The 15,979-nt window shown below is 31.8% G+C and overlaps 1 protein-coding gene across 7 annotated transcripts in view; it reads right to left on the minus strand.

Moving 5' to 3' along the window:
* Ankrd17 (ankyrin repeat domain 17) overlaps positions 1 to 15,979 on the minus strand; it is a 148,238-nt gene that overhangs the window by 56,676 nt on the left and 75,583 nt on the right. For all 7 annotated transcript variants that reach the window (XM_046428665.2, XM_046428666.2, XM_046428669.2 and 4 more), the window contains exons 4-11: positions 12,307 to 12,454; positions 11,848 to 11,995; positions 10,506 to 10,739; positions 8,229 to 8,323; positions 6,272 to 6,509; positions 4,759 to 4,950; positions 4,187 to 4,296; positions 1,897 to 1,984 (exon numbers count right to left, since the gene is read on the minus strand). In XM_046428665.2, the coding sequence (XP_046284621.1) occupies positions 1,897 to 1,984; positions 4,187 to 4,296; positions 4,759 to 4,950; positions 6,272 to 6,509; positions 8,229 to 8,323; positions 10,506 to 10,739; positions 11,848 to 11,995; positions 12,307 to 12,454 (1,253 nt within the window). The remainder of the gene's footprint in view (positions 1 to 1,896; positions 1,985 to 4,186; positions 4,297 to 4,758; positions 4,951 to 6,271; positions 6,510 to 8,228; positions 8,324 to 10,505; positions 10,740 to 11,847; positions 11,996 to 12,306; positions 12,455 to 15,979) is intronic.

A 15,979-nucleotide genomic window follows, 5' to 3' on the forward strand; every position in this document is an offset into this window, starting at 1 on the left:
TAAAAAAATACAAAACTGTATTTACATTTTAAGTTCTTTTTTTTTTTTTTTTAGGTCTTAGCAAATTTATTTTATATAGTTAAAAATATCCTAAAAGTACAAAATTCTCCAAGCTAACTATGAAATGTTACATAGATTTCCTTTAAAGTCTGGAATGAGATACTGATCTTTACCATAATTTTTAGTCATTGTTACAATGGAGTTCCTAGGCAGTAAAATAAAAAAACAGTTCAAATATATGAACATAAGAAGAAACAAAACTGTCATTCCTAAATTACATAAATCAGTAGGATCTACAGAAAAAAACTAAATGAGCATAGCTATAGAAGAAAATCCTGATCTTTGTTTACACAAGAACATCTTATTTTTTTTTCCAAATAAATGCCTTTTATTTTTATTTATTTATTTTTAGAGAGAGAAAGAGAGAATTATTTATTTTAGTTTTCAGTGGACACAACATCTTTGTTTGTATGTGGTGCTGAGGATCGATCTCCGGGCCTCAGGCATGCCAGGCGAGCTCTCTACCGCTTGAGCCACATCCCCAGCCCAACACACAAGAACATCTTAAATAAGATACCAAAAGCATGATCTTAAAGAGACAATTTTTGTTATTTGTATGTCATCAAAATTAGAAGATTCTGTTCTTTGTACCTTGTGTATTTATTATTTTAATGTCTTTCAAACAAAATATTTGCAAAGCATGAAGGAAAGGGTGAATAATTTGGATAATATCAAAACTAAAAACACATTTTGCAAGAAAAATTATAATAATGACCAGTAAGTGGAATTCAACTAATTATTGGAAAAATACAAACTAAATATAAATCAGTATTATCTATTTGAGTATTAACTCTTTACACTATTAAGTGTAAAGATTGACAATTACAAACATTGATGAGGATGTGGAGTACTTCTAGAGAAATGAGAAATATACAAGTTAGAAAAATTTTGCAAAGGCCTGTAAATTTATACACACATTCTTTGGTAGAAAAGATGAGTGAAAAAAAATTAAGATAATCCACACTGCACTCTATGGGCTAAATATGTAAAGAACTAACAATAGAGTACCATCTTTTTTCTTTTTTAATTAGGAAATGTCTGAGAATAAAGACAGATATGTTTTCCACTCAAAGTCTATCTATTTATCTATTCCTGAGTTGGATTACTATAAGGAATTATGGCATATGGCAGAAACAAACTGAAATAATGTTAGTCAAACTCAACCAAAGAGGGTATAATATTTATGTAATAATTCTATTCTTAAAAATACTGCAATAAACCTATCACAAATGTATGCTCAAAATGCCTAAAATGATTTGACCAGTCATTTATTGATTTTTTTACCTTTAAACCATTACAAATTTATAGTTTATTTAATATGGCCATATAAACTTTGTTATCAATATGTACTCAAAAGTAAATCTTTAATCTCTTAAACAAAAAATGTGTTAAACTCTTCCTGAAAAACCAGAGCTTAGGTATAGTAAATAACTAAGAAATAATTTAAAGGAAATAACAACATGCTAATTTGGTCATTACAGCCTTTGGTATTCAAACTAGAATTACTGGCCATAAATTAAAATCTTCATGCATTTTGCCACCTTTCAACCTTGAACAATTTTTCTATGCTATATTTATAACCATTTCCCTATATTTTATAAAGAAAAAAACTTAGGCCCAAGTAAATATAAAGCAGAAAAGGGATTTGCCACAAATTTCTCAGTGGCAGAAACAAAAACCCATGTTTCGAGATAATACTAAGATGAACAAAATAAGTAACTCTCCTCCATATCATTCTATACCCCGAAAATGCTCCATATCCCTCAATCTCTAAATGCCTAAGGATATAGGTAGACATCTTTGGGGAAAAAAAACATGTGCTTTATATAAACTTACCTTTACTAATTAAGAACTGAACAGTACAAACATGACCGGCCCTTGCAGCTTTCATTAAAGGAGTTCTTCCACCTTCAGATTCATGCTCCTGTTTTGAAAAATGAACTTAATTAAAAAATAAACTAATTTCAAGATAAATACATTAAATATCATGAGAAAGAAATTAATAAAATATAATTTTAAATTTAAAAAATCACATATTAGAAACATGTTCCATAGAAATAATTTAAGAACTGGAATCTCTGGGCATGGTGGTGAGTTCCTATAATCCCAGCTACTTGGGAGAATGAAGCAGGAGGACTGAGGGTTCAATTCAGTGAGACTCATTCTCAGTTTAATTAAATTGAGGAAAAAAAAAGGAAGCCCTGGAGTTACAGTCATGTGATGTTGACACCCTCATCAAAATCCATCTTGTAATTTCTGCTCTATTAAAAAAAAAAAAAGGAACTGGAACAGTGTATGGCACTCTAGCACATAATTGGCATTATCATCATCCACTCAAGAAATATTTATTTTCTATTTTACCTTATATAAAAATTACAAAACTAATGATGATTTATTTCCAAAACCACCAATTATGTTACTAGAGCTTTCTGGAGAATACCAAAAAAGGATGAGAATCAATGGAGATCGCTGGGCAATTGAGAACAATAGAAAAGACATTTTCAGGTCTTCATTTGAAAAAAAAAATCTTTTGACAGGATTTTATATTTGTTTATCATTCACAAAAGATGAAAAATTGATTTTTCTCCAGTCAATATGTACTTTGTTCTCCTTACCCTTTAACTAAACAAGTATTAAACCTTACAGTGCTGTATGTTTCATAGTTATTGTGGTAAGCTCTGGAAATAGAATTTCTAAGCTTAAGTGGCTCAAAGTCTAACAAGGACATGTTTATACAAAAGTAAAATAGAACTTACACATTAAACTTTTTGAATATATTCAGAATTAAAGAGGCCACAACAATAATCTAATTCAGCCCTTTTAGTAAATGAGGAAAGAGAAATTAAGTGTATTATTACAAGTTTTTGAAGTTAATTTCAACAGGCCTGTTTCTACTTGCATATGAATTTGTCATAAACTATGAACTTCTACAGGAAATAACATTTGTCTGTTAATCTCAGAAAGTCAGTCCCATGAAAATATGCTTACATTTTAACCCAATCCTACTTTGTAATGTCTTATTCATACTTCACCACAGACTACACTGGAAGACTATCTATTTTGCCCCATATTAACGAACTTTGTTTTCTACTTTTTAGGCTATAGACTATGATCTCACTGTATTTTTTTTAACCGGACTATCTCTTTTGCTTCAACATTGCCACATCCTCTTTCTAAACTTTACCTAGTCCAAAATACAGGAAGTCAGATCCTCTAAGCTTAAACTTTCTGCACTTTACCTGTGTGACATCAATAAAGAATCTATCTTATAATGACATTACTATTTTATCCTTTCTTACTAAATTATAAACAACTTGGGAGGAAAATTATTTATTAAATACTTCATGCTTTTAGCACTTTTATTAATTAATAATGACCACTGTAGGCAAAATTTATTTTCTAAAGCTATAGAAATGTAGTTAAGTCATATCTGTTTACCTTTTTACATCAAATTATAAACTTGGTGTTGTAATTACAAGCTTCTAAAAATAGAAAACACCTAAGGAAAAACTAATTTCTATTAACATTTCTAACACAAAAATTTTCTTTTTCTTTGGGGAATGAGGCATAGTGGATTGGACAGTCCTATTAGCAAGAACAGAGACTGGTATAGAAAAAAGACTTCCTACATGAGAAAAGGAATGGCAAACAAACAAACAAACAAATAAATAAAAACCTTGAAGTAAAAATATATTTTCCTAGAATCTCCATATAGTTTTGAATTCTTTTTTTTTTTTTTTTTCTTGGTACTAGGGATTGAACTCAGGGGTATGAACCACTGAGCCACACCCCTGGCCCTATTTTGTATTTTATTTAGAGACACCGTCTCACTAAACCTTGTTTTTGCTGAGGTTTGCTTCAAATTTGTGATCTCTTGCCTCAGCCTCTCAAGCCACTAGGTTTATTATTAGGTTTGCACCACCGTGCCCCGCTTGATTTCATTTTTTTTTTTTTAATTTTAGTTGTAGATGGACACAATACCTTTATTTCATTTATTTATTTTTATATGCTACTGAGGATTGAACCCAGTGCATCACACATGCTAGGCAAGTGCTCTGCCACTGAGACACAACCCCAGCCCCTCTTGTCTTTTTAAATGAACATTTTAAAAAGTGACTTAGCTTACCAGATCTGCTCCTGCTTGAAGTAAGACATCTGCTACATCAGTATGACCATTTTCACAGGCATATGTTAGTGCTGTATCTCCTGTTGCTGTCGTTGCATGAACATTAGCTCCTGCAGCAGTGTTAACAAATAATACAAAAAACCAAAAGACATAAATGAACATAGAAATTTCTTATGGGTAAGCCATATCTCCTCAAATTAGACAAAATAACCTCATCCCCAAATGTTGGTAGAATCTTTAAAAGCAAAAAAGAAAAAAAACAATTACAAATAAAACTGCTTGAAATTAAAACTGCAGATACTTCATAAGATAGTAAATCATACAGCCTATATGTTTCACATGCTTAACTGAGGAAAAATTTTGTGAAGCACTTTATTAAATGATTAAAATAAATGATCCATCTAGAAATACTCTAAAAAAAGATAGTAAGGTGAATTACTCAGAATACACATACAAGAATATTACTTAAACATACAGTGTATTATAAACTAAAAAAGACTGGCATTATGACATTTTTACTTAAATAAATCATGTTTAAAAAAAAAGTTTTTCCAAAATGCAAAAATGCCTACCTGCAGCTAGTAAGTATTTAACTAACTCCAAATGACCCTCTTGAGCAGCTTCCATTAAAGGGGTAGAACACCCTAGCTCTATATCAGCTCCTGCTTTAATGAGAAAGTCAGCCACTTCCAGAAAGCCTCCACAGCAAGCTAGAGTCAGGGCAGTTTCTTGAGTTTCTTCTGTTTGTGCATTGATATTTGCTCCTAAAATAAAAATTTTAAAAAGGGCATTCATAAAACGTATTCCAGACATAAGCAAAACTTGGTTGTTGCCTAATAAACAAAATCTGATAAATGAACATGTATATTACTATTCTAAATAAGTGTTTATTCTCCTATTCATGAGGCAGTTAAAAATAAAGAAAACCATTAACTGTATTCAGAAGTCCATATTTAATGTACAGAGCTACAACAGTATTTTATTTAGCCAGAAAACATAAGTCATATGAGGACTCAGAAAAATAAGCTATATCTGCTCAAAAATGACTAACATTTAGTAAGCTCTTACTGTTTGCCAGGCAATATTCAAAGGATTTTATAAATTGTTTAGGTATTACCAATAGCTCTATTTTACACCTAAGAAAATTGAGGTTAATTAGCTTCCGCAACATCACAACATTACTATCATCACTATTATCGTCATAACCATAGTTAATGTTTAACAGGCACTACATAATAAACAGTGTTCTAAGAGTATGTTATATATACACATATTCATCTATACACATAAACATATATACATTTATATATGTTTACATATTTTTCCTCTGTGTCTCACCAACCTCACAGAAGAGAAAACTGAGGCACAGGAGGTTAAAAACTATCCAAAGTTACAAAATTGGCAGTGGAGTTGTGATTCAAACCTAAGAAGCCTGCTCCAAAACCTATACTTTCAAAATTCTAGCCAGTATTGCCTCAAAATATAAACAAGTTTTTAAAAAACTACCACCACTCCTAAATTTGTCCTGAATTTAACTTTACAAGGCAAACTAAACTTTACTATTAAAAAAACAAAATCAGGAAACAACTATAGATATGGGGGATTACTTTGAAATTTAATTTTAACACAATAAAGTGTTTCAATTTTCCCAAAAAAGAAGTTTTCTATGTACTGAGGTACTTAACATCTGATGCACATTCTTTCTCTTCCTTATGGTGGAGTTTCCATATTATTCTACGAAACACTAGTTCCATAACATTTATTAATAATTGTTCTGCTCCCCCCAAAATTCCCTCCATATATTAGCTTGAGTAATGTTGAATTTCATATTTCCTAACGCACAAGTCTATGCAAACCCCAATTGTTTTTTTATTCACATAGTTTATGACTCTGAAAACTGTACCTCAAATTAGTCTATATTTAATATGTATAGAAGTCATGTTTTAGACCAAATACTTTATCATTAAGTTTAGGTAATAATCTCATTGTACATCTATAGAATGATAAAATATTCAAGTTCAATTTTACAAAATTATACTCATGTGTTACATATTTATGATTTAGTGTCTTGGCTGATATGGTTACCTTGGCCTAGAAGTAATGCCACCATTTCTTCATGTCCTTCACGAGCTGCTTCCATCAAAGGTGTATAACCTTCATCGTTGACCTCTTCCAGGCTAGCTCCTCTTTCAATAAGTAAAGCTGCAAGTTCCACATGCCCACCACATGCAGCCAAAGTCAATGGTGACTCAAACGAATCAGCAGGCATGTTCACTTGGGCACCACTGTCAAGAAGTAACCTGGCTACTTCAACATGGCCATCCTAATCATAATGCAATTAAAAAAATTTTATCAGAACCACTAAAAATCTTACAAATTTTGAAGACTTCTTAATTACTATACAATAAAGCTTGATGATCTCCATTCAAAGGAGAATAAATCCACAGATGTAGGAATTAGCAGTTGAGGACATAAAACAAGTAAAAAAAATGATACCTTCCATCAAAGACTTATTAACCATTAGGAAAGAAAATAGTAATTAAATCAAACAATAGACTACTGTGATACCGTAGATAATATCACCACTGGGCCAAACAAATTTAAATGCTGAAGGAAAATAGGATTTTCATTAAAAAGAGTAAGCAAACTTATTTAGGTAGAAAAAGAAAACTGCAATACTTTTTGGAGGAATCTGGAAAGGATATATGATGTGTTAAGATGAACACAAAGTACACTTTGCTGTTCAATGTTTAAACACTAGTGAAAAAGTTATTATCTTTTGTCTTCTTTCTAGTCACTCTTTCACAGCTTATCTAATTACTGGCAACTTCAAAAATTTCCTTTTCCTTTCAATGAAAACTGCCCCCTTTTACATCATTAACATTTCATCTTCTTTTGCACTTGTCTTGCCCATTTTTGTCCATGTACTTGTCACATACAATTCTAATGTCTTATTATCATGGTTACTTTGCTATTTCCTCATTCCTGAATCCTCCCTGAAAAGTTCACTTCTACATTTGTGTTCAAGTCCAATTTAAAAACCTCAACTGTCAGTAAGTCTTCCAAATATCTGGCCCCTCCAAATACCTTTCATTTACTTATAATATTTACATCCAGGGAATGTAGGTTAGTCCTATAGAATATTCCATTTTAATTTCTTAATTGATACATAAGTTTTTTTCCCCCCTAGTGTAGGGTGGCAATATGATTAAATTTTCCTTATCAAGGGGAATTATTGTAACTGTTAATATTATTGGCATGTTTTATACACAAAAGCTCACTGAATCCTCTCAAAACAACCCCAGAGAAAGGTATTATCCTCGTTTTACAAATGAGGAACTCAAAATCTTCAAGGACAACTTGTTCAAAAGAATAATTCACTTAAGCAAACTCTAGAACTTGGACAAAAGGAAAAACAATAGAAAATCTGAGTCTTAAAATGATGGTACCTAATATTTTAAAAACAAGTAAATAAAACTTAACATCCTTTCAATAATCATTCTTAGATGAGAAGCTAAGATAAGAAACTTCAAATTCATTTGGGGTCTTTTTCTTTGACATGTCATCTTCAGAAATCCGTAATTTCACTCTAATCAATTTCTTTGTCTATCATAAACTAAGATACAAAAGTTTAAGGATACTATTATGACAAATTCCCAAGTACAAATGCTGAGAAGTAATTCCTAGTAAAGGATTCTATGGCTCAGGAAAAAACATGACAAAAGAACAATTATGTGACACAAATAATACTCTTTTATTTTTTTCCTCTTTAATATCACTGACCAGCCTTTTAAAGTCATTTACGTGTCAACTATAAAACCAGATTAGAATTATGAGACAAATAAAATGCAGAAATATTGTAAAGTTTCAGAAAGTAAAAGAATAGCTCTGAAAACTATTAATTCAGATAGCCAGGGTTCTACTCAATAATAAGGTTATAATAAACAGAACTTTGTACACAAGGAAAAGGGACTTATTGTACACTAGGATCTGTGTTTCCCTATCTGGTATATATTTCATGTATGAAATTCACTAGACTTACCATGCAAGCCTCCATTAGAGCAGTGTGCATTTCATCTGTTTTATGTTCTTGATCTGCACCAGCTTCCAAAAGAAATCGCACCATCTCTAGGTGTCCTAAACCAAAAGTGAATAAAATTACTTAAAAATATTTCACTTAAAAAATGATTTGAAATCAGTTATATTTACATATTTACATTTATATAGTATTAAAATTATAAATATACTGCTAAAGTAAACTATAAGCCATCCTCAACTTTCAAAAACAAATTATGTAAGTGCCCATGCTGCTCTACTCCTCACTTAAGTCTGCTGCCTAGAATTCCTTCTATACGTGTACAAAGATGCCTTTTTCCAACATCCAGAATATCCTCTATATAACTTTTTATGAGCCGAGGCATGCTATAGTTATTTTATGTATGCCATGGAATAAATTAGCTTTCATAAACTAGTACCCTGAGATGATCATCATTCAAGCTATTTCTATGAGGAAATGTTTTAAATTCTAATAACTCACAAACTTTTCAGGAATAGTCTTAAAACACTGGAAGAGCACGAATAAAAATATTCTTGAAAATTTCTTTTAATTTACATTTATTCACTTAGAAAATAAATATATGCACAAATATACACATATTAATATAGTTTCAAATTAACCATATGATACAAACACATATACAGGAGTGGTTAAAAAATACACCACTAATGGTATTTTAGATACTATGCAAGGAAATATAGAAAAAGGTCCCCTTCCCTACTTTTATTTGCAATGATCTGTAATCAACTATAATCAACTGGACTTGGGAAAGAAGAGACAGACAGTGGAGTCATAAGCAACATTTAAAAGTTACTTCAGTAAGTATAGCATCTGCCACATCTTGTTTTTGCGAACTATCAACACATCCCTTTTCTGTCATTCTTCCCACTGGAAGACCTATATCAAAGCTCAGTGACAGCCTGAATTCTATCTCTTTCCTGTCTCCTTGTCAATCTATGTCCCAGGAAACCTCACCAGAAAAAAGAAAGGGAAGGAAGTAGTAGAGATATACTCCACCAACTCAGTTCTCTACCCAGCTTCTAATCAAAGCCTGCAAGCCCCAGGCTTTGGAAAGTAGAATGGGGATACAAGCAAAGGGGAGAGGCAAAAATGGTTGGTTACTTGCAGTCTCAGTGAAATGCACAGAGTTCTGGGTTTAAAAGTGTTTGTGAAAAGGGGAGAGAATAACCCAATCAGCCTGCTCCAAGGTTTAACTCTTCTACCCAGTGAAGACCAATCTTTGCCTAATTACCAAAGAGAGTTAGGGAAGTAAAGGACTTCAGCTGTGCTCCGTATCAGAAAATCTGTTAACATCAGTTATCAGAAGAACTTTAGATCAACTATATCTTTCAAATTTAACTTATATTTTACTCATTTATGTATTTAAAGCATTATTTTCTTATGTTTTTAAAGTAAATTAATCCAAAATACATCACACAACCACAGCCACTCTTAAATAAAATAAAATAACATCAGGACCAGGACTAAGCTGAAGAAATTTAGGAGTAGGGTGTGAAATTTAAGAAGTCACCCACTCACAAGCTTGTGTAAGTGAAGGGTCAGCCCTTGAGACTTGAGTCCTTCCTTAAATCTTCTGCCTAATCTTCCAACAGCTTTTTCTTAATACATCAAAGCCAAGAACCAACCAATTGTTTTATGATACAAATATGGCACAGCTGCAGAAGGTATGGAGCACTGAACTGAATGTCTTTACAGACACTAAATAGATGGCATCTACTTTTTTTAAAGTTCCTTTAAAATAAAAAAAAAAAAACACCTTACATTATAGTTATCTGTCATATATCTGTTATACATGTGGGAATCTGAGAAATGTCTGATTCTGTGGCTGTGGCATCTTTTCAAGCAACTGGCCTACCTAAAGGAGGGTATTTTCTGTATTACCAAAATTTTTAGTTTGGTCGGCATTTGAAATATCATGTACCCATTTTTGTATCAGGCAAAATATTCCCAACATGCAAAATCCTCTTAAAAGTAAAATTCATATTAAAATCAAATAACTGTTTCTGATAAAAACAATTAAATCAATTGATACTCATTTTATTGAAAATATTTGTAATATTGAGTCTATTTTTAAAAGTTTACATATTAAACAAACTCTCAAATACTTTAAATACTTAACATTTAATTAGTTACTATATACTATTATCATGTTGTCCTATTATCTGAATTTTAAAAAGGTTATATAAAATAACTAGTTTCACATGTTTAAAAATTTTGGTTCAAAAAAGGTCTATACTATACCTTTGTAACAAGCTAATGTAAGGGCACTCTCTTTAAATTCATTGGAATGCGTATTAATGCCAGCCCCATTTTCTAGCAGCAATCTGGCTACTTCCACATGTCCAGCACTTCCAGCTTCCATAAGAGGAGTATGACCATTTTCATTATGGTCCTCAATACTAGCACCGGATTCCAAGAGCACCTTTACAACATCTACATAGCCTCCAGCACAAGCATATGTAAGTGCTGTATTGCCTATTTTATTAAAGAAAAACAAAAATACGTTAACATAAAACACTAAAACAAAACATCTGAGTAAGAAGAAAAAAAAGGGAAAACTAGAATCATAATAAATATTGAATAATAGACATATATAATTCCTTTTTTTATTGAAATTTAATTTTCTCAAATTAATCCCCTATGCTACCTTTCCATGTAAAATAATGTGAGGAAAATCACATACACTCATCAAGATTGTAGAATTGTAAAATGACAGCAAATCTGCCCTGAAACTCATTATTCTTTCAAATGAGAAACATGCTTTTTAACAGTAATCCTAAAAATGTTTCATAAGCTTCTTTTTAATGAATTAATTATATATCTAAATTATTCATCCTAATATATCTTACACCATATTTCTTTTAATCACATAAATTTTTCACTTACAACTTCCAACACTAGGTAAAACCAGATTTAAAATTAAATTTAAATTTAAAATTAATTCTAATTTAAAATTAAAGTGATTTCAAAAACATTCTTTCCTGATGATAAAAAACCTCCCATGTCTGAGTAAAATACAAATTCCATGTAGACCTTCAAATTTATTTAAATAATCTAATAAAACTGAAATTTTTACACAGAGGAAATAAACAAAATGTATTTTCATATAATTTTAGAACTTCATAAATCTATTTGGGAAGAAAATGAGTTTAGGCTTAAGTTATGTCCTGATGGAACACAATTTTTCATTATACACCACCACCACCACCCCCTGCCAGGCTACAGTTTAGTAACAGTAGGGAATTCTTCCCAATTACCCTTTTTGTTCTCACCAGAAATACAGCAAACCAAGGTTTGAGACACATCACCCATACCTTTCCATTTTGCAAGATGATGGTCTTTCTAACTGAATCAGTGTTTCATCTAATCTAAAGGCCCTTTAAAAGGGTATGTAACAGCCCTCATAAAATGGAAGAAATTTCACTTAAAATATATTCTATTTAAACCTCTTAAACACTTTGAAAATATGTAACACTTCTAAAAAATACCAGAACTGTGAAAGCAACACTAATGATCACTTCCATGTGAAACATTTATTACCAAAGCATGCTACTGTTTAGCGAAACTTAAAAAGAAATACAACCTGTTGAAGACTGTGCATTGACATCGGCTTTATGAGCTAGCAGCAACTTCACAATTTTGACATGTCCTCCATTAGCAGCAGCCATTAAAGGTGTAATGTCACCTTTGATTCCCCTATCTTCCACATTTGCATGCATTGCCAACAAAACCTTAAGAAAAACAAAGTGTAATGAATATTAAAAATTATTTTATCAAATTTTTTGTTTTTATTTTCGTTTTGCAGTGTCAGGGATAGAATACAGGGCATCATTATAAAAAAAAAACCTGAACACTAATATTTAACATTTATCTATTCATAAGTGATAAACACACAAACTTTATCTAACAAAACTATACTGAAATAAACTTAATGGCTGAAAGCCAGCATGGACAACTTAGCAAGACTCTATCTCAAAATATTTCTTACTAAGTAGGCCAGATTTAAAAAAAAAAAAAAAAGATTTATTTTGATGAGACAAACCTGTGCAAGCTCATAATAGCCAGCAGAACAAGCTAAACAAAGGAGGCTTTCCCCTTCCTCGGTGTGTTCATTTACGCTTCGCCCTTCAATGAGTAACTTCCGCACAGCATTTACATCTCCTTCTGAACAGGCTTCTGCCAAACTGCGGCTGTTAGGTGAAGAATATTGTAGGATTAGGAGATAACAATAAAAAAAATTGTACAGTATAACTTGGTTTTTGATGTCACTCTTAATAACAGCTCTGTGAACAAGAATGATTATTTCAATAATCACAACAAATTTCATATCAGAAAGCTAAAAAATGGAGCTCACTGAACTTAAAATTTACACATAAAAGTCAATTATTTAAAATTAAAATTATTCTGATGGGTGTGGTGGCACACATCTGTAATCCTAGCAATTTGGGGAGGCCCAGGCAGGAGGATTCCAAGTTTGAGGCCAGCTGGGACAACTTAACAAGACTACCTCAAAATAAAAAATAAAAAAAGGTCTAAGGATATAGTTTGGTGGTATATTTGTCTGAACCTGAGTTCAATCATCAATACAAAAAGAAAAAAGCCAAAAAAAAAAAAAAACAAACAGAAAGTCAAATATTCTAAAATGTTTTCAGTTATTCAACGCAAAGATAATGTCTATCTAATTTAACTTACTTTAAGTGGAAAAATAACTAAAATTTGAAGATTAAATTCTATAGAAAATCTTGTTGGGCACAGTGGCACATGACTGTAATCCCAGTGGTGTGGGAGGCTGAGGCAGGAGGATCATGAATTCAAAACCAATCTCAGCAACTTAATGAGGCACTTAGCAACTCAGGGAGACTCTGTCTCTACATAAAATATATAAACAAAAAATTGGAGATATGGCTCAGTGGTTAAGCACCCCTGGGTTCAATCCCTATACCAAAAACAAAAGCCAAGATTCTATAGAAATCTCACACAACGTACAAGCTATAATCATACTTCACTTTGTTTGGTCCCCATATAAATTTCATGAAACTTTACCCCCCTCAAAAACGTAAAATGGACAAAATGTGTACTATTTATAAAGACAAGGTCCCTTGATCAGGTAAATGGGACCCAAACAAAAAAAAAATGGAGGCATGTTATATTAATAAAATAAATGATAATGAATCTTTTGGGAGTATATTTACTTATATAATCATATTTCAGGCAAAGTTTCCAAAAAATAGAGTCAAGGAAAAAACTGGATTCAAGTACAAGGAATGGAAAAATGGAACAACAGAAAATAAGACTAAGAGAAAAGTTTTTGCCCTTTAAGTCTTCTAAAAGAATTTATATTAGACATTCTTTTTACTTCTAAATGAAAATACAGGGCCCGTAGTATTAACTTTATTTCAAATATAACTCAATTCATACATCATCCTCTAAAACATGGCCTTGTCACTTCAGTTACTAAAGCCACTCATGGATAATCACTCTCTTTTCTCCACTGTTTGCTATTCAGGAACATCATGATAAAGCTTCTCATCTTTCACCTTTGCTCTACAGACTCTTTTTAAAAAGGCAAAGGTAAAGGACAAGTACTTTAAAGGGAATTAGAACATACCACTTCTCTGCTCAGAATCCTGTAATCTCACTCACAGTAAAAACTAAAATCCTCTGCTCAGAATCCTGTAATCTCACTCACAGTAAAAACTAAATTCCTGGATCTGACCAGTGGCAGGATACCATGATCCTTCTCCCTTTTACACTGGCTCTATCTCCTCCTTCTCACAATTTTTCTTCCCACTATAGCCACAGTGGTCTTACTATTCATCAAATGTACTAAACAAGCACCAACCTCAAAATATTTCCATTTGCTGTCCCATCTGCCAAGACAGCTCCTCTTTCAGACACAGATGACTCCTTTACCCATTTCAGGTCTTTGCTAAAAAAGTCATGGGAGGGCTGGGGCTCCAGCTCAGTTGGTAAAGCACTTGCCTAGCATGTGTGAGGCACTGGGCTTGATCCTCAGCACCACATAAAAAATAAAATAAGGGTATTGTGTCAATCTACTATAAAAAAAAAAAAAAAAAAAAAAAAGCCACAGGAGTTTCCTTGACACTCTCCCCCAAATTAAAAATGCAACATGACTTCCAAACCAAATACTACTCTGGCACTTCCCCATTAGATTGTTTCTTTTTTTTTTAACCCACAGTTCTTACCAATGTATGCTATACTATATTATATTACTTCATTTCTGGTCGATTGGATTTTCTCCTTACCCAAGTCAAAGTTTCAAACAGTGCTCAACAAATTTGCCTCTTAAAGTCTCTTAATTTCCCACTTCATTGGACAATGAAAGTACCCACACCTACATTTTTACTTTTAAACAAGTTAGGACAAATCCTTCCCACAATATGCTTCTTGTACAAAAACATCTTTTCTCTCTTTCAAGGTATTATCTCTCACTTTTTTTTTTTATGCATATTCCTCTTCTACCAGAATCTGTCTTTTCATTTAATATCCACATGTATGCTAACTACCTTGTAGGATCTACTCTAGCAATAGGTGAACTTCAGAACTTCGAACAAGGAGCATATTAAATCTGGCACAGGGCATCATACTTAACATAAAAATTGGCACACAACATTCACTGCATTTAACTACATCATATTTCTCAAGCTCTGAATAAATAAGATTATTACAAATATGCTTTATTGTTTCAGTTTAACTAGACTTGTATATTTTCAAGGTATTTTTAATTTTCAACAGTCTCAGCAGGCATCTCATTAAAAATATTTAGACATTATCAATAATATTTTAGACTAGTAGAACTGAATATTAACTAGCAATAGAACCCAATGTCAAGTAAAGAAAGTCTATCTAGAAAAATGGTAAATTAATAAAAAATGCAAAAATCTAGGTAATGACTAACAGAGTTAATATAAAAACAAATTCATACACCTCAATTCTATATAAGCTCATTTATGCTCTCAGGAGATACTGCATAAAAACACTACCAAACAATTATTTTAAGATGGTTTTTAAATGCTATTGTTTTCTTTCTGAACCCACGTATACAAACAAACACACACATATATATACAAAAATGAGCATGCCTTAATGACATGTTGGTCAACAATGGTCTGTACATATACAATAGTGATCACATAAGATTATCACCTACAAAAGTACTACCTGTCTTAATTCAACAAGCACACTCAATAATGCTCACACAACAATAAAATAACCTACCAATACATTTCTCAGAATATATTCCCATTGTTATGTGAGGCAGGACTATAATAGAATACTCCCATTTTTTCAATTGCTAAAGTAGGCAAAATAGCTTTATTTTAGAGGGGGAAAAATGTCACTGGGGACTGAAAAAATAAAATATCAATGATTATTGTCAAAAGTCACTTCCTTAAGAGTTTATATATACATTTATACACACACAATTGTGTTTACATATGAGATGGTGTGATTTTTATGGCCTATCATCATCAGGAAATCTTAGAACACCATGTCACAAAATATTTACTGAGCCCTTCCTTACTAACTCTAAAGTACTATGTACAAAAAATTATAAGAAATTTAAAAATTAGGTCCCTTGGATTCTCATTTACATTATGAGAACTAGAGCTGCTACTTTTTATAAAACACAGTAAGACAAATGAAATCATGTCCTTCAAACTGGTTGGAACTATGCACATGAACTAAAAGATGGT

The sequence above is a fragment of the Marmota monax genome, unplaced genomic scaffold, assembly GCF_021218885.2.
Source record: "Marmota monax isolate L192 unplaced genomic scaffold, Marmota_monax_Labrador192_F-V1.1 WCK01_AAM20220418_F8-fsc00132, whole genome shotgun sequence".
Lineage (NCBI taxonomy): Eukaryota > Metazoa > Chordata > Mammalia > Rodentia > Sciuridae > Marmota > Marmota monax.